This window comes from Lepisma saccharinum, chromosome 7 (assembly GCF_977018435.1).
Source record: "Lepisma saccharinum chromosome 7, izLepSacc3.1, whole genome shotgun sequence".
Lineage (NCBI taxonomy): Eukaryota > Metazoa > Arthropoda > Insecta > Zygentoma > Lepismatidae > Lepisma > Lepisma saccharinum.
In genome coordinates this window covers 63,520,487-63,544,321 of record NC_139235.1, presented here as the reverse complement: position 1 = coordinate 63,544,321, position 23,835 = coordinate 63,520,487, and the positions used below count along the sequence as shown (strand labels likewise).

General features: G+C 38.2%; 1 protein-coding gene across 1 annotated transcript; it reads left to right on the top strand.

The window, feature by feature from the left end:
• The first annotated feature begins 14 nt into the window (after positions 1 to 14).
• On the top strand, positions 15 to 15,028 carry Rab40 (RAS oncogene family member Rab40). Its single transcript, XM_083125349.1, has 4 exons — positions 15 to 398; positions 4,265 to 4,458; positions 9,331 to 9,553; positions 11,971 to 15,028. The coding sequence occupies exons 1-4, from the start codon at positions 251 to 253 to the stop codon at positions 12,216 to 12,218; spliced, it is 813 nt and encodes a 270-aa protein (XP_082981475.1). The 5' UTR covers positions 15 to 250; the 3' UTR covers positions 12,219 to 15,028.
• Positions 15,029 to 23,835: the final 8,807 nt, after the last annotated feature.

The window sequence follows — 23,835 nt, the reverse complement described above, 5'->3', positions numbered from 1 at the left end:
AAATAGGGGAGGGATTGGTGATGGTGGAAAGAGGAGTATGGATGGCCGTTCTTCTTTGATATGGTGTACTTTTGTTGTAAAGTGGACGTTTAATTAGGTTAACAGAATAGTGGAGTAGCAGTATGAAATAGACATGACACTTCAGGAAGGTGCTGCTGTAATGTACATTTCATAAGAAGGAACTAAAATTGCTTCTAAATGTAGTGAGAAACATTTTTATTATGCGCAAGAAAAACAAAAGAGCACTGTTATGGCTGTTGAGCCAAGATTGTCTCATCAAAAGCAGTACGATTATTTGTTAAAATTTTTACTTGTGGGTGACAGTGATGTTGGTAAACAAGAAATATTGAGCGGTTTGGAAGATGGTTCTTCGGAATCGCCGTTTTGTAGCGGCAGTGGTAAGTTTCTGTGCAATGGCACTTTCTAGTTTCAAGTTTATGACGTAGTGAAACCAAGGTTAAAGTTATTTTAGGTTACTTTCCCTGCTAAGACATACATTTAAATATTTATTTATTTTGTACACTGGTAGGTGACGTATACATAAGCCAGTGAGATCTAAAGTATATAAGCAAAACCTTAGGATATCTATAATAATCAAGGTATTACCCTACCTTTTCCAGAATACATGCCTTTTACCTGACGGTATATTCAAAAATAGGTTATGACGGTATCAGACAAATCAAGCATATCAATAGAGTTTACCATATATTCAATGAGGTTGAAATTCATAATATGTTCTATAAATACCTTATTATGTATTCAAAAGGCAAAGAGTAATTGAAGCAAGTATGTACATAGTCAGCTTGTAATTAGAATGTCTATATTTACAAGTAAAACATAGGTATGTATTTTTTTTTTAAATTTAAATTTTGGATCTTTTAGTTCTTTCGTATTTATCCCTTGCAGTTAACTTTGATGTAAATATTTACTAAAAAGCTGGGTAAAACTTCGATAGAGTCCCAACACATCTCACTCGTTTATTTCGTCATTTTTAACATTCGTACTTACCTATTCTGCATTGCGAAAGATTCTTCAAGGTACTATTTTGCTTTTTTCACGAAAAGAAGTTCAATTTTTGGCATAAAGAGTAATTATTAGTAAACCACTGATGTTAGCCCCACGAACCATCACGGGGACGAGGCATGCCTACGATGTTAGGTTAAGCCTGTTTGGTTAGGTTCCATTAGCACTCATTTCGTTCAATTTAGCATATACGAACAACATCGGTTTTTCGATGAAGGAAAATACCTACATGAACTTCTAAATACTACAGAAACTCATTTCGGTAAGTAGTTTCTTGTGTAAAAATGAAGAAATCCGTTGGGATTAAAGTTTTACCAAAAGCTGAACAAGCTTCATTTTCATTTGAAACTAAACAGGTATGATGTTTACAAGAAATTAAGTCTTAATTGAAGATGACTGGAGTGTTCCCCGATTTGTTTGAAATTTTGTACACTTGGTACTATTATCGTATGGGTGAAACACCTACGAATCATATATTTCGGACTTCTTTACATTGCTAACGTGTTGCGGAACATTTCTTAAGGCGAAATAATGCATTTCTAACTAAGATAATGTTTATTTTCTCTATTTACGAGTACTTACTGTTACTTGTTGTTTCGTACACTTTATACATGAGGCCTCCAGAACACGAATCTGACATTACAATTTCCCGGTCACAACTGTAACTTGAAAATTTCATGTAACGTTCGGTTAGGTTTGGCAAACATACTTCAAATAACACTAAGCTTACCTTCAAAGTCTGTAGTGTTTACAATCCAATGGTGGATACAGTGTTGCCACACTTAAAATCCACACTCAACATGTTCCTCTCCTTCCTGGTTGTCACTTTCACTTTCGTTCTGCTCATCCCATTCTTTTAACGGATCGTACAGCTGTCCTGCAAGCTGGAAAAATTCCATTGTGCAGTCTGATCCCAATTGCAGGCACCTTTTAAGGAAAATATATTTTGCAAGATAACCAGGAAAGAAAATTTTCCTTGTTCTGTACGAGTTCAAAGTTACCTTTGCATGTCTCCATGCAATGCTATTCGTGTGGGCACCAGTTTCCTCATCCACGAACTTGATACTATGGTTTACTTTCATGTGGTCGAAACCCTCGTCCTTTAGGTTGTCATGTGACTTCCAACAATCTGATATAATGGTGGTGACCGGGAGAATCCATTCCTTGATAACAGCAATTAATGTTCAGACGTCTCTTTTTTCAACTCGAACAAGGAAACAATGTCTGTTTCCAAACTTCGATTCATCAATTTCGACGATGCTGCCTATCCCACCAATTTTCTGGCGATTTTCATATATTGAATGTTCTAAATCCTCTCTGCAGAAGGATGCCCAGTCTTCACCAGTCTTTTGCGAAATTTCTGCCTCCTCACATATGTTTCTTAAAGCCGTATTGCATCCCCAAAGTCTGACAAAAATGCAGAGCTGTAACAGCAAAAAAGGTACCTTTTCTAAGGGACACTGAGTATTTACATGGCTTTCTTTTCTCTTTATTTTCTACAAAACTTTTATAGCACTTCCACGAGTACTTATCAATGCGTGAATTGTCTTTGCACAAACTAAGAACATGTCTCGGGGACACATGTAATCACCTTATTTCGGTAGAACACCATACTCCATTAGTTTCTTTATCAGCTGAAGTCCATTTTCCTCCACACTCCAGCAATGCAGTTGCACAACATTTACAATCTTCACACTCTTGCTGTCCCACCATTCTCAACCAGTCCTTCCTCTTCAAGTGACAAACACACTGTGTGGCAACACTGTAAACAGCGCAACTCAGTGGCTACATTCCACAAAACATGGCTTCCTCACTTCTTTCCAGAGAAATATCACCTTTATGAAAAGCAATATATTACACCTTATACACGTAATATCCAAATTTCAAACAGTGACCGGGACATCAGAACCTCTGATACTTCATCCGGAAAACTTTTTTGGTTAGTACATTCTCTAGTAAATAAATCTGAGAAGTCACCTTCAATTGCTCCAAAATTAAACTTTTCAAATGATTGCTGTGTGATATGATTTATTTCATTCCATTGACCATTGTACAGTGGTTGTTTCCACTGATGGTATGGAACATATCAGTACATTAGATTACAGTTAACAATTCTTTTCAGATAGGTACAAGCATAGAGAACATGTTAAACATGTAAACATAAACATTGATTCCCCCGAGACTTCCGGTTTTGGTCAGTCCCCGTACAGTTCACACGTATAGAAGTAAGAAATGAGCACTTGTTTTCATCAGTTGTGCGATGATACCGCAACAGACTGACGATGGTCAAGAGAAGTATTTGTTCAGGTTTTACCATGAAGGAGTGAACTTGTTGAATGCTTTGGATGAGTAACTGAAGTGCCTTAAAAAGTATCATTTATTCTTTAAAAATAAAAGTGCTGTGATACGTTTAAAGTGTTGAACGTTAGTTTGATGTAAATTTTCAAACCCGAAGGTAGATGGCATAGTCTAATTACACGTCTATCTTTTCTACAACCTTACATAATCTCATACACTTGATCATATGGAAGTAGGCTACAAACAAAATATAATAATTCGTTGTTCTGATTGCTTTACAATAAAATGGTGATTTAATTAAGACTAAACCATATTTGTTTTGTGACGAGAAGGTTTTCACAGGTTTCATCAATTAATATTTAAATGTATGTTGTAGAGTTATTTGTTCAAGTATATTTAAACATACAAGTTATCATGTATTTATTCTCTCTATGTCCATCGGAAAATGTATGAAGTGATAGTTGACCCAATAAAGTTGTTCCTTATCGAACTGTGCAACCATATGCTGCATACCATGTTTCCTTGTAAAAGAATATCCACCTCCCAGTTTCATATTAACGTCCATAGAACAATCAGCGTAACCGTATGTTTGAGGGGAACCAGATGAATGTGCATGCTCAGGAGTAGCTCCGCCTTTAACACTGTCTATATGTGTCTGTGAATATATTACACATAACATTCGAATAGAATGATTACATTATACTTGTTTTGATTAAGGATTCTTGGAGTTTTCCTTGTTTTCGCTTATGTTAGTTACAAGGTATGTTTACATTATTTTACATACACATAATAGATAAGCTCAATATATGCATGTACATGACTGCATAATTGATGGTTAGCTCGTGTGTTTATCAATGATAGGTATTCAATTAACATTTTGCCAGATCTAGAAATAATAAAGTGAAATTTGGTATTTATTTAAGAACATATATTTTTTTTGTAGCATACAAGACAACAACCATTCTTCTTGATGGAAAACGTGTAAAGTTGCAGCTGTGGGATACATCAGGTCAGGGGCGATTCTGTACTATAATCCGTTCATATTCTCGAGGTGCCCAGGGAATTCTTCTGGTTTATGATATAACAAATAAGTGGTCATTTGATGGCATTGATAGGTGGCTTAAAGAAGTGGAGGAGGTGAGTGTAAAAAATGTTTATTTTGTGTTTATTTCTCATATCTCATAAAAATAAAATGATGAATTGTAGTATGTGTTAAATATACATCAGATTGTATTACTTTGGGTTCAATTCGAAGAAATTGGGGATTCACGTCTTATGATTTATGAGGAAGGAGTCAAGACTGGGAAATGTTGAATTGTCATTTACTGCTGTACTTATACTTATGTTGCAAAATGATAGTGATTACAGAACAGTACCTGCTTTACACTGTATTAAGCTGCAATGCATTTGAGTATATCAGTTTCACTCAGGTTCCATCAGCAAGTGGTAATCTTCAGACAGTTAACCTGCTTTCTAGCACAGAAGAATGAAATACTTGTAGTTTCTTGAAACGTAAATCTAATTCGACAATCTTCACAAAATTTTGTTTTATGTCATACAGTACACATTTCGTACGTAAATAGACAATTAGAATTATATATATTATAATTACATAAAGGTCCTTGATACACACACACACACGTCCATAGAACTCAATTAAGCATTCATTTATATGTTATGCTATCTTTGATCAAACGTACTGTGAAAGTATGTGAAAAACGAGTGGGATGTGAATCCAGCGGAAAGATGGTGAAAATGGAGCTGCTGCGCAATTCAATGTGTGAGATGCACATCTTCGGATTTCTCAGTTCAAAGGTAGATGGTGCCTATGGTTTGGCGGTCGTCGGGTGAACGTAATAGCATTCGCATAGCTTTCGGTGCGTCAGCTGGACTTCCATTACAGATGAAAGAATAAGGTATTAGAATGGACTGCTTTATCTCCTCACCGCATGATGGAGGTAAGCCATCTTTCAGTTATTAGTGTTGCATGAGCTCATTGGAACGTACAGGTTTGGTAGATCTACCCATTTCCTCATCGAAACAAAGCATGCTAGCGTGTGTACCAAGTGTCGCATGAATGAAAGATTCATATCATCGCTTCGTTCCACGTGGCTTGAGCACGATGGTGAATGACGCCATTGCAAGAAAGTGGAAATATTACAACAGTTAGTATTTGGGTACAAATGTGATCAGACATTATTCACATCCCTGATTTGTATCATAAGAAAGCATATATTTTATCTTAAAATATTGTTAAGGTCACATGACCTTATTTGGAAGTGCTTGCAAATAGCGTATTCACCTTTATTCCAGAAAGATCGCCATGTTGCGTACAATCTCATGCAAAGGCATTGACCTCTGTCAATACTGCCATGTATGGTAGAGTTTTTGAGATAAATTGCATATTTATCCCATTTGTATAATTGAAGTACAGTAAATATATACTTTCACGTACTTTTAGAGTACAAGGCATATGAGCATGTTGAGTATGTTATCTAAAATAATAATCCAGGTATGAATAGTGAATAACTATTTTCGTAGTCGAAATATCAACTGTTGTAATGTGCTGTAATAAGCTTACGTCTTTGCATTGACAAAAATTAAAATTAAAATAAAGTGCCCGTTGATGGCAAGTGTAGATATTGATTATTATTGATTACATAGGTGTATTAATGATTGTCTTTTTTCCAGAAGGGGGAATTCTGGGTGCTCTGTTCATATGATGTGGTGTCTTAACAGTTGGGCTGACAAGTTCGTAGGCTAACATAGTAAAAAATATTTTTTTGACAAAATTCGATTTTATTATTCAATATAGTTGCCTTCGAGGGCGATACAACGATTATAGCGGTCATACAATTTTTCGATGCCATTTTTATAGTACGATTTCTCTTTAACCTCAAAATAGGCCTCAGTTTCGGCGATTATCTCTTCATCAGTGCTAAATTTCTTTCCAGCGAGCATTCTTTTAAGGTCTGCAAACAGGAAAAAGTCACTGGGGGCCAGATCTGGAGAATATGGTGGATGGCGAAGCAATTTTATTACGGTTGAATATCGCTAAACATTGCTCCGAATCATCAAAACGTTGTTGCTTTTGATCGATTGTGAGCACGCGCGGCACCCATTTTGCACACAGCTTTCGCATGTTCAAATATTCATGCACAATATGTCCAACACGTTCCTTTGATATTTTTGAAGTCTCAGCTATCTCGATCAACTTCACTTTACGATCATTTAAAATTATTTTGTGGACTTTTTTGATGTTTTCGTCGGTAACAGCCTCTTTGGGGCGTCCACTGCGTGCATCGTCTTCGATGCTCATTTCGCCTCGTTTAAATTTAGCAAACCACTTCTCAACGGTTGATTTTCCTGGTGCAGAGTCCGAATAATGTTTATCAAGCCAAGCCTTGGCTTCAACAGTATTTTTTTTCGCCAAAAAGCAATGCTTTATTAACACACGAAATTATTTTTTATCCATTTTTTCACAATAACAAAAGCTGCTTCACTCACAATGCTATATCTCACGAACTAATTATCCGGCAGCTGTGAAATTTATACACGTATCTTTTGAAGGTTAGTACTAAGTAAAAATCACATGGATTTAATTCTAGTAACGCCATCTATGAGTCAGCCTACGAACTTTTCAGCCCAACTGTTATGTTCACAATATCATTTATTCAGCTCTTGTGGTGTCCAGGTGCTAATAATGCACAAGTGACCTACTTTCGACAATATAAATTCTGCATAAATAAATGTTTACGAGTAAGGTATGGTATATTTTTGAATATGCATCGAGGTGCATCAGGGACAATTTTCTTTTAATTCAGAGATGCTTAATCAAGTTTAGACATACTGCATTCACCTGTCAGCGTTTCCAGGCAAGTCATCCTAGAAACGATGAAGGAAAGAGAAGAACGAACAAGAATTCAGGGGGTAGGTAAAATTAATAGGTGTAGGCTTCTAGTGGTGCACACGGGTATTCCATTGCTCTTGGTGACAAGATCAGATTGTTTTGTTTGATTTTGTCAAGTAAGGGATCCGAGTTTGGTAGCACCTGTGGTAAAAGATTCAAGACGATTTTTTGAGTTTTTGAAGCACAGGTGCGTGATAAAAGATCCTGAGAATCATTGTTTGAGTGGATACGGTTTCAGTTTTGGTAATTTTGAAAGGTTTGTGCTATTCATCCTTTCAGTTGATCTTGAACCTGAGAGTTCAGTCAATCGAACACTACCGTTTTCAACATCTCAGTTTCTTCAAATCGTTAAGACGCAAGCCACTTTTGGAGGTGTAGGAACACATGATAGTCACTAGGTGCAAGGTCCGGGTTATTCGAGGAGTGATCAAAAAGTTCTCATCCATATCTCTGAATTGTCTAGAGAGTGAGGGCAACAGTTTGTGGTCTAGCATTATCATAGATAAGAACTTCCTGATCGCAGTATTCCAAGTCATTGGTTTTGTAGTGTGGTTAGTGATCCACAGTACGCCTGCCATGTGATGGGTTTTCCCCAGCTCTCTGAAGTCCACCAAAGCAGATCTTATTGTTCCCAGAAGACAGCTGCCATGACTTTTCCTGCAGATGCAGTTTGCTTGAACTTTTTCACCTTTTTTGGGTGCCATACTTTTCCTTCACTCATACACTTGGACCATTCCCTTCGCACAATTTTTGATGAATTACGGCAGCATTATGACCTTTAATGTTAAGAAATTGAATCACAGACTGTACTTCCCAACTGGCAGAATTGTGTAATTGCCCAGCCATTTTAACATGCTGTAACTCACACGATAACTAACAGCTGACTAGTGAAAATATGATTGCTGGACTAATTGAAATTACTGCACAGATGCGATGCGATCCCTGTTGCCAGTAACTTTTTATAAATAATCGACCCTTATTTTTTAAATGTACAAGGTCTGCCCATAAAGAAACCGAACTGTCAAAAACTGAGAACCGAACCAAGTAAAAAGGTACCGTATTCTGGCAACACTGCAAAGAGCTATATCTAAACTTCCCGTCAGTGCATGTTTCAACCTGTTACAGACAGTCGGTATTGGGGCAAGCATGCATCAGATGAAGGTCGTGTGCAGACGGCGTACAAAATATGTGCACCAAGATGGAACAACGTTGCAGCATAAATAAAATTTTGTTACAAATTGGGTAATTTGTTTACCGAAACGTTACAGATGATATGGGCAGTGTATGGTGATGCAGCATTATCAAGAATGCAGGTGTATGACTGGTACAATCGTTTCAAAGCTGGACATAAAAGTGTCGAGGATGAACCAAGATCAGGAAGCCCTTCAACGTCAAGGAATGATGACAATGTGGAGAAAGTTCCCAAGGACTGAACCATCATGAATTAGTCCCTGAAAACCAAACAATCAATCAGTGGTATTACAAGGAAATGCTGGTCAACTCAGAAACTGGATGAAACGGGTTAGGAAGGACCTCTGTGATTCTGGCCATTGGTTTCTGTTACATGATAATGCTCGGCCTCACAGCACATTGTCTGTACAACAATATCTTGCTAAGCATTCGGTGATGGTGATCGATCACCCTCCATATTCTCCGGACTTATCGCCTGCTGATTTTTTTCCTTTTTCCCAAGCTTAAAATGGCAATGAAAAGGCGAAGATTTGATGACGTTGCAGCCATTAAATTAAATGTTATGCGTATTTTGCTAACATTTACTGTCAATGACTATCAACAGTGTTTCCAAGACCTGTACAAACGCTGGTCAAAATGTATTGCCTACTCTGGTGATTATTTTGATGATTATAAAGTCTATCTTTCCTATAAAAAAAGTTCAGTTTTTTGTATGGGCGGACCTTGTATCTTGTATGCCAGAACAAATTGAGGAATATTGATCTGAACTTGGAATTTTAAGTTGTGATTTTGGCTCAATGTAACCTCTAATTATTATTATTTCATGTGTGTGAATGTAGATGTTTTATTTCTTCATTTCCTTCCTATTTGTCTGTAGAATTTCTGCTTATACTTTTCCCTGATTACAGCATGCACCTGGAGTGCCAAAAGTTCTTGTAGGGAATCGCCTTCACCTGGCCTTCAAGAGACAAGTTAGTCAACGAGAAGCTGAAGCTTATGCAGCTAAGTACCAGATGGCATTCTTTGAAGTCAGTCCTCTCTGTGATTTCAACATCAGGGAAAGCTTCAGTGAGCTTTCTCGAATGGCTCTTCACAGGAATGGTATGGAGAGATTGTGGAGGTCAAATAAAGGTATGTAAGAATTACGTACACTTCTGTTTTAGTTGCCGAAGATAGGAACCTCGGCTAGGAATTGACCTAGTGTAGGATCGAATCTGTTGATATTTGAACATTTTAGCAGGTGTTCAAAATAATTATGGATGGGTAAAGGTGAGACAGTCCTCCTCCGTGGCTGTCCGGTCAAGGTGCCATGCTTTGGACTCTTGACAGTGGGACAGCATGGGTTCAAGTCCACCTGGGTTCAGTCTCTGGGTTCTCGGTCTGTGTATAGAACCGGTGGCAACCCACCTTCGCGAGGAAATTGGGGAGCTATGAGTTAGTAGCGTAACCTGGTCTCTGAAATCTCCTATAATGGCTGAGGGTTCGACGTGCAGACCCCACGTCACCCCATTCCCGGTTGAAGATCACACCTCTAGGTAGGATTGTGGGAGAGAGACTGGCAGTCGGGAGATAGGTCAAGGCCCTTCCAGGGCTATCACGCCATGGGTAAAAAGGGCTTAAGATGAGACACTAACATACATCTGGAAAGAAAACTTTCTTCTGAGATTGAAAAATTTTGAATGCTGAGGCTTAGCTCAACATAGTCTTATTTAAGAGCTCTTTTTATGGTTCAGTGTCCTCCTCCTCTTAAACATGTTGTATTAATGCAAGTTCAGAATTCAAAATCTCAAATACTTATGCAAAGCTTTACAAAATACAACAGGTAGTCAGTGTGGAGAAAAATTCATCTTGGGACACTGTGGAGTAAGATTTTTTAAAAAATTGGACTTCCTGAAACTTGATGGAAAGATTGTCTCTGGCTATCAACCAAATGACTTGTGAAAAGGATTCCAAACTTTCAAGAGCTAATGTCAGGGTAGAAGATGAGAGTGACGTTAGCTCTCGAAAGCTTGGAATCATTTCCACAACTCACCTGGTCGATAGCCAGAGATAATCCTTTCATCATTTGTCGCCAGGAAAGCTTAGAAGCTTACTTCCTGAAACTTCTGCAAGACAGGTTATATTCTTGGAAACTCAGCCCACCACAACAACTAAACTTTCACTTGGCTGTCTTTCATTCTATTGTTCCTGGTTTAGACTGGAAATTCCCTCATGGTTGCCCCAAAATTTTACTTTTCAGCCTTTAACCTTTAGTCCCCCGCCGTTCCATATTTGGAACAAAAAAAAGTATGTCCCTGTCAGCCGCGGTTGCATATATGGAACAAACAGCTTTAGATACAATTATCGAGGGTTTGCCACACTTATATTTGTATATTGAGGTTGAAACACTGGCAGTTCGTTCGGGAACAGGTTTTGCAATCGTGTTTACGAAAATTCCAAATCCCCCCCCCCTCCTTTCTCGGAATATGTCACGTGTTTGGGCTTTGGGCTCACGTGTTCGCTGGTCAGTTGACAGACACAATAAATGCTTGGTATTCTGTTTTCCTCCAAGCTTCCAACGCTGTGATTTAGTACTGATAAGGCACACATTCTTCTTTGTGTTTAGACCTGTTGATCCAGCTGAAGTAGTGGTGGGGGGGGGGGGGGGGGCAAGGAGAGAGGGGATTGGATAAGGTTTGGCGGTGTCAGCTTTCTGTCGCCTCTATGTTAGAAATGCAATGAAGCTTGACGATAGCCAGAGGTACCAGAAGCGTGAGTCTATCCAGAAGTAGAGACAAAACAAACGATTGCAAAGGCTCCCTTCCGTCCCTCCTCTGTTAGGAGAGGCCTCAACATAAACAGTTTGTATCATATAACAGCTCATCGATTTCCCTAACGCACAATCGTTTCCTTCCGGACATATTTCCAAAAAGAGCCGAGAAATAGATTCACAGTAGCTACACAAGATGCAAGTGCAAACGAAAAAAAGCAAAAGTTCGGGTTTTCTCCCCAAAGTAGCTGGAGAAGAGGGGGCAAACTCCACATTTTTATGATTTTTTCATTGAAATTCGGGGGATGCAGCCCCCACGGGTAAACCCCCCCCCCCCACATGGTTGGGGCATCCAAATTTTACATGGTTGCATGCACCGATGTATTACCTGCAAAACAAAAGTTATCCTAAGTAGATTGGTCCCATAGTGCCAGGGTTATTACGATTTTTCTCCATTATGTATACAAATTCAAATTTCCCGCTCAAAGCCTCGGCGACACTGGGCTTACTTTCGTCAGACCGCGCGGCGTACTAAGGGTTAAATTCCATGCATTGTTACATAAGAGGTTTTAATCCCCCCCTCCCTTCTAAATCTATAATTATAATAATCAAGTGTTTAAAGTGAAAAATAGACATGCATAAGCAAAAGTTCACAGTGTTTAGATTTCCCTGTTTCCACATATTTATGAGTATTTCTTTTCTCCCCTTTTTGAATGGAATGTCACTGCTTCATGTCAGTTTTAAAAAGAGAAGGTCTACACCACATGCATTCATTAACAGAAGTATTTAATTTTTCCAGTCCTGCCGTTGCAAGAATTGTGTTGCAGATCCATCGTAGCAAGGACTACCGTGTACGGCATTGAACAACTACCCCTGCCAACAAGCCTCAAATCCCATTTGAAGTCTTATGCCGAGACAAGCTACACTTCACGATACATCCCTCGGTCCTTGCCTAAGAACATTCACCACAAGAAACAGAAGATAGTAACCCCCATGGATGCCTCGAGGACAAGTTGTGCTGGTCGAAATTCATGCGAAATATCATGAGGGTTGTGAAGTTGCTTGAGAGAGAGAGAGAGAGGAGAGACTGACTAAGGCGAACCATTTTGTGCAATTCCCGTGATGTTTTGTGAAGTCAGAAATGTGTTAATTAGGCAATATTTGTTTCTCAAATAAGATGTGTTCATGTGTGTGCCTGCCTGTTTCGGGAGTTACGGTGAGCACCGTTGTACAGTTTCATGAATTTAATGGTGAACACCGTTGTACAGCCTCGTGAGTTTATCTATGGAGTCAGTTCACCGGGTCTAAGTAGTAATTTATTTTAAGAAATTTTCTACCAAAGGAGTGGCAAGCAACCAAAGTTGGCCCAGTGATGTTTTCTTTTTGGCCAATCAGTGAAGAAAAGAACCAAATGTATATTTTCCCCCCATATACTCAGCCATCCATATGTGTGATATCCAAAGTGGTCAACTTGTCCTGAACATAGAAAACCATTGACAAATCTGTAAAAAGTAAAGAAACGAAAGTATTTTCGTACTAATTTTTTTAAGGAACAATTTCTTTTTATGAAAATGACAATGTTGATTTGGAACTAGTTGTCCAGTACATTTTTTTTCTCCTTAAGCAGCTGGTCTACTGACAAAAGACTAATTGCCCAAGATTGTAAATGTAGTGTAGCCACATACTTGTTCTATATATCCTGCCAAAGTTTTATATGGCTATGGTTGTGATGAAGTGCTGAATATAATTTTAAATACAGATCAAGTTCAATATTTACTCTTGCGCTCTTTTAATTTTTATTAAATAGTGGGGGAGGGGAGGCTGATGATAGTACTTCTAAATTTGACAAATAATTTGTTCAATGCCTTTTCTATGATATAGTATTAAAACTGCTAATGGTGGATGACACTCATTTTTGTTTCAAGTGGCCAATATAGAAATGAGCTGCATAGTTCACTAAAGTTAAGCCTTAGGTATGTGATCTGCAATTTTATTGACTGTTATTCTTATTGGAAGTGGCAACACTGTTTTGGGTATTTGGTGTTATATCTGGTTCTTCTTACAGTGAATTAGAAAGTTTTAACAAAAGCTTTGACTTGGGTATCTAAATGCTATTTTTTTTTAATATGTGGGTGTTTGTTTTGTTTAAAGTGGTATTCAGTTGTATCAACTGTTTAAAGGGGACTTGCAGCTTGCTAGTGTTTTAAACCTAGTATTTCTACTATTGTGTACCATTGAAAGATTTTAGATTGGATAAATTTGTAGAGCAATGGCACAAACTTACAGTAATTGCAGGTTCAAGCCATGCTTATGCTCCATATATAGGGTGTTAACGTAGAATCTACATAATTTTAACAGAACTGTAACTTTCCCTTGGTTATATTAAGGATTACAAAGCAGAATTTGGTTTCACATGGCATTACAATTTTCCATTATAGAAAATTAAACTAGGACCAGGAAGAGTTTTGCAAACCCAATTTTCTTTATCATGTGGCAAAGGCAGATTTGATTTTTTTTTTTACAATTTTCATGTTGGTATCACTGTTAAACAAATAAAATACGTGTGCAATATTGTAGATTCTACGTGCTCATCCTGCTTACATCTATGTATTAGTGAAAAGTATTAATCAGAAATCATCGTCATTTCATCAAAATTTCACATGTTTTTCACTGAATAATGTTACATCTTTATGTAGCGGTATGGATGTTTTTAGTAATGGCAGTGCAGCTACAATCATTGTTTTACTAACTAATAGTTTGGTGATTTACATTTTTTACAGGGTTAACATGCTTCAATATCACTTTTAGTAAAATGAACTCATGATGTGAACATATTTTTTAGTTAGTCTTCGTATTTAGCATATTTGATTTTGTTTCATGATGCAGTCTGTATGAAAAATAGGTTCTTCTTTTCATGCGTAAAGTATTTATTTTTCACTTTGTCCTTTGTGCAATTCTTGGTGGAAATTAATGTGGAAACTAAATTTGAAGGTAGATGATTTCACTTCAAATATTTCAAATCTATTCCGGAATATGCCCTTTTTCTCCCTGATTTTCTGTCATACTACAGTAACATATCATGTAATTTTCAGAGCAAACTGATAATTTTTACAATCATTATCCATCCATAGAAACAGATGATGATTATTATATCATCCAGGAATGAAAATTGAGAATGTTTTACCGTCCATTTAATAAACTCGTGGAATATTATGAAGTATAATTTGATCCCAGTAAATCGATTATCTTACATTATATGGACTTTTGTGGAAACTGTATTCAATCTTAACATGTATTTATTGTCCATATTTATGTGTAAAGGTATATTGTGCTGATTTTTTCTGTTCACTGTACAGAAATGTGTGTATTTATAATGAGTAATTTATGTAAGTACAAATAGTTGCAATAATTTCTAGAATAATAATTTTTCCCCCTCATAGAAGTAACTTTCAGTACTTGTTCAACTGAATGTGGTGCAAGAATTTTTGGAATGTGTCGATTCAAAACATTTCTCGCATCAAACCAACTTGCCCTTTCTTACAACTTCATAGCATTATATTAAGAAATAGTCGTACAATTTATTCATTAATGCAAGATTATTTATCTAGTCAATGTAGTAATTCAAATTCTTAAGTGTTTCGTTAAAGGTTAGCTTTTCAGTAATTAGTTTATTGACATACAAAACTCACTATTGGTAAAGAAAATGCTTGTTCACAAAATTGATTCATTAATATTTCACTAAGCCCCACGACAGGTTAAATTTGCAGCAACTTTTCGCATATAATAGACCAAAACGTGCACACAGAATGTAGTCCTGCTGCAATACTGCCGATTTTCTCACTGTCTGTGATATGAACAGTTCTCGCGTGGTTTAATACATAAAATCTGCTGCAAACTTAACCTGTCGCGGGGCTTAGTTGAGACTTTGAACATTGATTAATAGCCATAAAATGTGTTTCATACTATCTTAAGTGTTATCTCCCCCTCTCCCCTCCAAATTGTTTGCCAAAGTATTGTACTTTTCTAATTTACCTTATGAATGTTTATATAACCCAGCTTCAATAACACAAAATTCTAATAAAGTGTTCAGAAGTTGTTCACAATCATGTTTCTTGTAGGAAACAAACCTGTGCAACAACAATTTAGTACACTTTAGTTATAGATGATTTACATATAATGTAGGTTTGTGCTCTTTGATGTTAAAAAATTGAGGAGGTTCAAAGTAGTTTCCAGTCTGTTTTTCGAAATGGCAAAATGCATTTGATGCTTAGAAAGTTTCATAACTAAAATGCATGGCAAATTCATGCTCAGACACATTTCTATGTGAGAAAAAATCAAACCATCCCATTGTAAACGTCCACAATTCAAGTGGCAGAAAAATTACTATAATTATTTGAAAACCCATACTTAAAAGATAAAAACAAATATGTTGGCTACCTCATTTCAAAATTGGAGTATTGTGTGAGAGGTCATTTACCACAAACTTTTTACAAGAGGATTTAGGACTGTAATAAATAAAAAAAAAAGTGCATTATTTTCACAGAGTGTACGTGCTGAACGATTGTGCGAATGTGACCATTATTGTAAATATTGTAGATTGGTGCAATGGTATTTTTAATCATTGCTTGTTTGTGCATTCACTCTCTCATTGTTTTTGTATAGAACAAGTATTAATGTAACCATGTTCATTGTTTGTATATTTACAGGTGTACAGTAGAAAAAAATAATTTGAAAAATAGAAATTTCGAAACATACATTAAAACTGTTTTCCTTTAAAAAAATAATAGTGTGTCAATAATAGCTAAAGGGATATACACAAAGTATTCACATGTTCTTGTGTAACTAAGACTAAAAATACTTGGGATCGTAAAATTAGGATGAATATACAATTTTTGAAAATTTATAAGTGGTTAATATTTTATGAAATTTTCTCAGTCTTGGGCAGAGTTGACAAAAATCGTTTGGTAGTTCATTGTAGAAAAAAAGAATTAAGTTGTATTTTACAGGCTGGGCCAAAAATCAGTAGGATTTGATGTGTGAATACTTTTTTTTTATTAATGAACCTATTTCAGTGATACTAAATACAGTGAATGCTTAACATATGGAAATCTGTTTGACTAGGTATGAAAGATTGATCGCTTGTAAATGAGTTCCATTTGGTGCCTTGCAAATAGTACTGCGTGGGACCACTTCCTCGCTATACTCGTTCGAGTCTCCCACCTTCAAGTGCATACAATGGCATATCATTTTAATATGACAATAATCATAGACGCATACATATAAAATATCCATAGTTTCAGCCCACAATCATCTGTTTCATTTTCACTGTATTGGTACGATAGACTAAATTACCGTATTTACTCATGTATAATGCACACTTTTTTCCAAAATTTTTGCTCCCAAAAACTGTGGTGTGTATTATGCATAGAATAATTTCGGCAGCCAACATGAAACCGTGCAGGGTCATTCCATGATTTTCGGACACTTGCATTAATTTTTCATGTTTATGGAAGCATTAATTTTTCATCTTTATGGAACCCTATCATGTTATATATCGTTGTAAAGCTTAAATCCTGCAGTTTCTGGATACGGTAACAGTATTATATTCAAGACAGCGACATTTATAAGTGAAATGCAGTTGAAATAACTTCATCACAATATGAGGGAACACACTGATTTTTATGGTAATTTGGATGAAAGAAAAGATAAGCAAAAAGAAAATAATACTTAAAATGTATTACTGGCCAAATAATATTATATATATGGAGTGTGTAAATGTCTTAATTGAAGAAATCTGCTAAATTCTAGTTTGAGGGTCCTGAATGTGCCTCCTTTAATGTTACGTTAGTCACGAAAAGTATACACTTTGAAGTTTTCTTGGAAAAAGTAAAGAAGGAATGAGCAAAACCACATATCAAAACTTGAAGGCCATTTCCCACGATTTTTTCTTTGTAATGTAATGTTCTGCGACACCAAGAAAAGCAGTGCCATTCTGGCGGAATTCGAGAATGCACCTCCCATCACTTGGCATGCATATCAGCGGTATTTGTTGGTTAAGAAATAATAGAAAATAACTTCCTGAGCACTGGAAATCCATAACATAATTTTGATCTCGCTGGCTACTATTACAGAATAAATAAGGTGGTTAAATAGTGAAATCTTAGGGATGCTATACACAGTGGAGGGAGAGGTTGTGGGGGAGGTGGTGTGGGTTGGTGACTCATGGCATACACAAGTGATATTCTTCTCTTGGTCCACATAGCAACAAGTGATTCATTGAATAGGTATGATGTCATTCACTCTTGATCAGCATAACAATAGCTTTACGACCTACAAAGCCATTTCTTGAAACTGGATTATACTGCGCATTATATACGAGATATAATTGTTTGTCACTTTTCCACATCAAATACCAGAGTGCACATTGTACGCACGTAAATACGGTACATTTTAATATGGAGATGAGGACTATGTTTACTTCAGTTTCAATTTCACTGCGTCTTTCACTTCATAATCCATATTTGAGGGCCCACTACCACAGACAAATTACGGTTATATGTGTACTAATGAGCTTCGAGTGTATATCACTTGTTTTGCTTGTTCGAGCATTATTCGCTTGAAAGAAGCTCTTAATTCTGTATGTGATCTAGTGTCATCTATGCAAACTATTTGGGGCTCGAGCAAACTCCTCTCCCTGCAGTACTATACTTGCAAAGCTTTCAGTGCAGTTCATAAGATGATTTAATGTTTGAGGTTCTAACACAGGCCTAGTCTACTCACGCAGGGTGAGGACAGACCTGGAAAACCAGGAAAAGTCAGGGAATTTCAGAGGCCAAAAATAGTCATGGTAATTTTCTTTGTTGAACTGAAAATGCGATGCAATGATGTTTGCTTTTAAAGAGGAATTTGTGAAGCACTGCACGGGAATGGAAATCTTATTACCATCCCTTGGTGTAAACTTTTAGGTACCTATTATGCATCTGACACAACAATGGTGCCAGAAACAAATAACAGAAGGGGCAGACATCTTTACCTCTAAATATAACATGTAAGTGTATTAAATTATAATTTTTTTCTTGTCTGTGTGTGAACAATAAGGGGGCGAAGCTGTCGACCAGAAGGCATTGTCCAACATCATAGAATGGCATTTTGTCGGACATTCTGAAGGAACATGGAAACAAATGAGGGCTTTTATGCAACGTAATATCTCACTACGGCCTCCATTTATGCATCCAATTTTTCTTCTGATGTGGTACGACATTTGTCATTCTGCAACACCCGACAAAAAATGCATGCATAAACGGAGCCTTAGACCACTGCATGCTAAAACTGCCGCTGAAATTTTACTATTCTTTTGACTTAAATTTATTTTATGTAACAATACACACGAAGATACCTTCTCCCCTATTTCATGGTGTAATATTGGTTTTGCAGAGGTTAACACACATTTACAATGGCACTGATATGTTATAAGAAATCAATAAATTAAACAAATCGGGATGTATCTACAACCTTAGTGACAATGAAGTTCGACCAGTCACAAATATAGCAATGCGTTGTGAAAGAAGGAGAACACATGCATATGCTGAACATATTTTATTCAGCAGGCTACATGGAACAAAGGAAAAAATAAATTTCCGCTGCAACGCAGCAATGTATGGTGTCCACACAAAATAAAACATTTTCGTCCATCTACACGTGACATTGAAGTTCGACCACTGTTAGAGGGGATTATGTTTACCATGGTGTGACACCGCCCCATCGGCGAATAACTGTGGCAATGCGTCGGGGCATGCTGCAGACGAGTCGTTCAAGGTATTCCACATCGATGCGGTGCCATTCCTCCTGCAGGCAGGTGATAAGAGCAGACACTGTCGTGGGTCCCCTATGTTGCACATGTCGCTTAAGAACACGCCACACATTCTCAATGGGCGAGAGGTCGGGACTCGATGGTGGCCATGGCAGAGTTCGCACGTGATGGCGAGTCAACCATTCTCTTGTCAGCCGCACTGTATGAGGCCTGGCATTGTCGTGTTGAAAGATGAGACGCCGCCTGTGGAACAGGTGCCTTCGCACTGTGGGAAGATGCCGCTCCAGTATGCGTGTATAGGCGTGTGCATTCACAATGCCCTCACAGACGTGTAGTGGGCCAACCCCAGATGCCGTCATGCATCTCCATACCATCACTGACGCAGGTTTCTGTACCCAACGTGCATAACATTTTGCTTCATTCTGTTCCTCCTTCCGACAAATGACTGTTTTCCGTATTTTCCCGTACACAACATTGAAAATTGATTCGTCCGTCCACAAAACCCTGTTCCACTGCCGAAATGTCCATCCCCGGTACATACGTGCCCACCGTAGTCGATTGCCTTTGTTCAACATGGAAAGGAAGGGTTTACATTTCGCCTTGTACACTCGGTAACCGCATCGCTGTAGGTAACTGCGAATGGTTCTGGTCGACACTTCAATGTGAAAGCGTTCTCGAGTCCACAGTCGTAATTCGACCACAGAAACATGATTGTTGGTCTGGATATAGCACCTAAATATCCGTAGGTCACGCACACCCAGCAGGTGTTTTCGACCGGGGGCCTTACCTGGCTCTGTAGTACCCGTATTTTGGTGGTGTTTGATGATGCAGTGGACGGTTGACTTGGGTAAGTTCAGTTGGCGCCCTATTTCCCGTTCACTGAGTCCATCCCGTTGCAACTCCACCACTATTCTCCTCACGGTGTTGTCAATAGGTTTGCCCCTGGCTATGGTGATCATGCACTGCGGTTCCTGGGTGCACAGCACGCGCTTATATACGGCGGACTCCCTTATCGTGTCCGTGACGTCATGCTTCCATCAAATGCGCCACTATCTGGAATTTTCCATATGGGTCTGGTGCCTGGTCGAAGTTCTATGTCACGCGTATTGTTCCCCGTTTTCGTTCTTTACGTGACCTTGGGTGCAACATGCTGGGATCACGATTCTTGCCTGCTCACACGCCTCCTCTTACACACATGCATCACTTCTGCGGGTCAGCCATTCCACCGCCTATGCCTCTGTGCATTTAATCACGTATTCCTTTCTGGTCGAACTTCATTGTCACCAAGGTTGTAGTGAATAATATCACGGCAAAGTGAAACATTTATCTGCATGGATAAACATAAGAATTTGACATAAGTTTTCTGCTTCACATCAGAGGCACAACCACGAATTTTTGTCGGGGGAGAGGGTGGGGGCAAGTACCAATAACAATAATTTTAATAATGATAATGCTAATAATAATATTATTATTATTATTGATTTGCTTTATTTTACTTCGCTTCTTGTGCCACTTTTGGCTAATTTGCGAAGATGGGTATGAGTGATGTGATGAAATTGATGAATGGACAGTCACAAACATCCATGCCCAAGCCAGGATTCGAACCCTGGACCAACATTATTATTATTATTAGTAGTAGTAGTAGTAGTAGTACAGGGTGTATCAGAAGTCCTTTACCACCCCTTGTAAAATCTGCAGTGATGTATTTTCATGGAATTTGATATGGGCGATACAAAATAGGCCTAGGGAACACCTTTTGGAGTATGTCACGGGGACGGCCGCCATCTTGAATTCAACTTTTTTATTTAAAATGATAGGCTAGAATTTCATCAGGATGTCAAATCTGAAATCAGATTTCATGTAACTTCATTTGGTGAAACGTTATTGACAACTGAAAGTGATGTTTACATGTTTGTTGCAGGTGCTGAACCATGCCGTTAACAACTGAGGAACGCATCCAGATCGTCAAACTGTGGGGTGCGAGAAGTGCCCATCCAGTGGCACCTTGTGTCACATGTTGCAGTGGCACAGTTATTAACCAAATTCGAGGAGACTGGCACGGTCTTGGACAGACCGCGGACAGTCGCGAATGAAGCAACAGCTACGGCAGTGCTAGCCTCCTCCTCGACGTCACCGCAGCGAAGCACACGTCGTATAGCAATGCAATGTGCTATGAGTCACAGTTCAGTGTACAGGGTGTTACAGAGGCAGAAGTGGCTTCCGTATAAGGTGCAAATGCAGCAACACCTCTCCGAGGACGATCCAGATCGCCACGTACAGTTTTGCAAGTGCGCTATCGAGCAATTACGGCTAAATCCAAACGTCGCTATGCAGATACTCCATTCCGATGAAGCGAACTTCTACATAAATGGGAAGGTGAATAGGTAAAACATGCGCTATTGGTCGCATGACAGCCCCGCGTGGACAGATCCCTCCAAAATGACCGGTGCAGGCAAAATTATGGAGTGGGCAGGCATATGGGGAACATGGATAATCGGTCCTTTTTTCATTCAAGGAAATTTAAATGCAGAACGATACCTGGGGATGCTACAGGAACAGATACTGCCAGCTCTGATGTCGGAAGATGGTAAATTTCCCCATTATGGCATCCAGGTGCGTCAGTAACTGGATGAACAATTTCCTGGGGCATGGATTGGTCGACTTGGACCAGTTGAATGGCCTGCCTGATCACCAGACGTAACTACCTTTGGGGACACATTAAGGCTATGGTGTATGGTGTGAAATTTCATTATCTTCGTCATCTAGAACAACGTATCATGGCTGCCTTTGAGCAAATTTCACCAGATACCTTGCCCGGTGTCCACAGACATTGGGAGAAGCATCTGCACATGTGCATTGCCCAGCACGGACATGTGGAGCACATTCTGTAACAGGTAAACATCGCTTAGAGTTGCCAATAACTCTTCAAATGAAGTTATATGAAATCTGATTTCAGATTTGACATCCTGACGAAATTCTAGCCTTTGGTCATTTATCACATGACCCACCTATCATTTTAAATAAAAAAGTTGAATTCAAGATGGCGGCCATCCCCGTGACATGCTCCAAAAGGTGTCTCCCTAGGCCTATTTTGTATCGCCCATATCAAATTCCATGAAAATACATCACTGCGGATTTTACAAGGGGTGGTAAGGGACTTCTGATACACCCTATAGTAGTACTAGTAGCAGTAGTATCAAATGCGTTATTACCAGTGGTCAGAAGTAGCGAGCTACTTGTAGCATCGCTACAGTAGCTAGCTACAAAATTTGTAGCTGTAGCTGTAGCGAAGCTACATTTTGAAAATTGTAGTTGTAGCGAAGTTACAAAATTCCTGTAGTTGTAGCGAAAATTTCGCTACAGCTACATTTTTCTCAGCATTTTGAGGTGAATTTTGAATGTGGCAACAGTGTCAGAAAAAGTCGACAATAACCCTTAATTTTGCAGGAGGTTCATAAAGACAGTCTATTATATGGAGGTACAGATTATCTAGATTGTAGATTATAGATATATGCGTAATTTATTTAATTAGTAGCTGAATAATTCAGATATCCAGATAACTAACTGACATATATGAATATATTCCTTCTAACAGCTACGTCTTTTTAGCTGCATCGCTATTTTGGGGAGAAACATGCCTCGTTTGCTGCACCACTGGAAAAAAGTGCCTCGTTTGCGTCACCCCCGGAACAAATCCTGTGGATATTCATGGTGTAAGAGACACCAAAATGTCATTAATTGCTGTGTAAGACACAACTTGCAGTGCAAAAAAGAGTGTAATTATAACACCATTAAGCCTTGTTTCCATGATTATGAAAAACTAAATATGCTGACCAAGGCAGTAATTTATTTTATTAAAAACATAAACTAAACGTAACGTTTCAACCTTCTAGCAAGGTCTTCTTCAGACTCTGTATCAAGTACAAAAGCAACAAGATACAAAAACAGGGTATTATATATACACAAACATTACTCCCTCCAGACCATTTAGAAAGTTGTTTGGAACTTTCTAGCAGGTGACTTTCACTTTCCAACTTTCCTTTCACCTAAAAAGCTAAACACAATTACTTCCATATAGAATGTGGTTGGACTTTTAACCTCACGCTCTTTTCCCTTCATTTTTTTCCTCCTCCTCTCCTCTTTCTCTCTTGTCCTTTCCACTCTTTCTAACATCTTCTTCCATTCTTTGTTTAACTTCAATCCCCCATTCCAGTTCATTGTGTCTCCTTCACCTTTCTTCTCTATTTCCTTGGCTTCCTTCCATTTTCTCACTAGCATTCTCTTCTCCCTTCCTATCTGCTTAGCCTCATCCCACTCTATGTCATGTCCTGTTTCTCTCGTGTGTTTAAATATTGCATTTCTTTCTCTCTTAAGTCGTACATCATCCCTATGTTGTTTCAACCTGTCTTTCAGCCTCTTTTTCGTTTCTCCTATGTACACACTCTGACATTCTTTACATTTCACTTCGTAGATAATCCCTTCCTCTTCCTCTTCTCTGTTTTCCTTTTTCTTGTTTGCATTCCTCGCTATTCCTAAGATGCTTCTCCCTCCCTTTCTGTAAGTTTTAATTCCCGCTTTCTTAAGCACTTTGCATATCTTTTCTGTGGTCTTCCCCATACTCCTTATTCCAAACCATCTCTCTCTTTCTTTCTCTTCCTTTTTTTTTCCCTTTCTCTTCCAATTCTTCCCTGCCCGTTTTCTTCCTTCTTCTGTTTATGTCCAGTCTATCCTGCTTCTCATAGCCATTCTTTTCCAGCTGTTTCCATAGGCTATTTATTTTGCCTTCTTTTTCACATTCTTTCATGCATATTTTCTTGATTCTGTCCTCCATATTCTTTATAAAATTTATTTTTG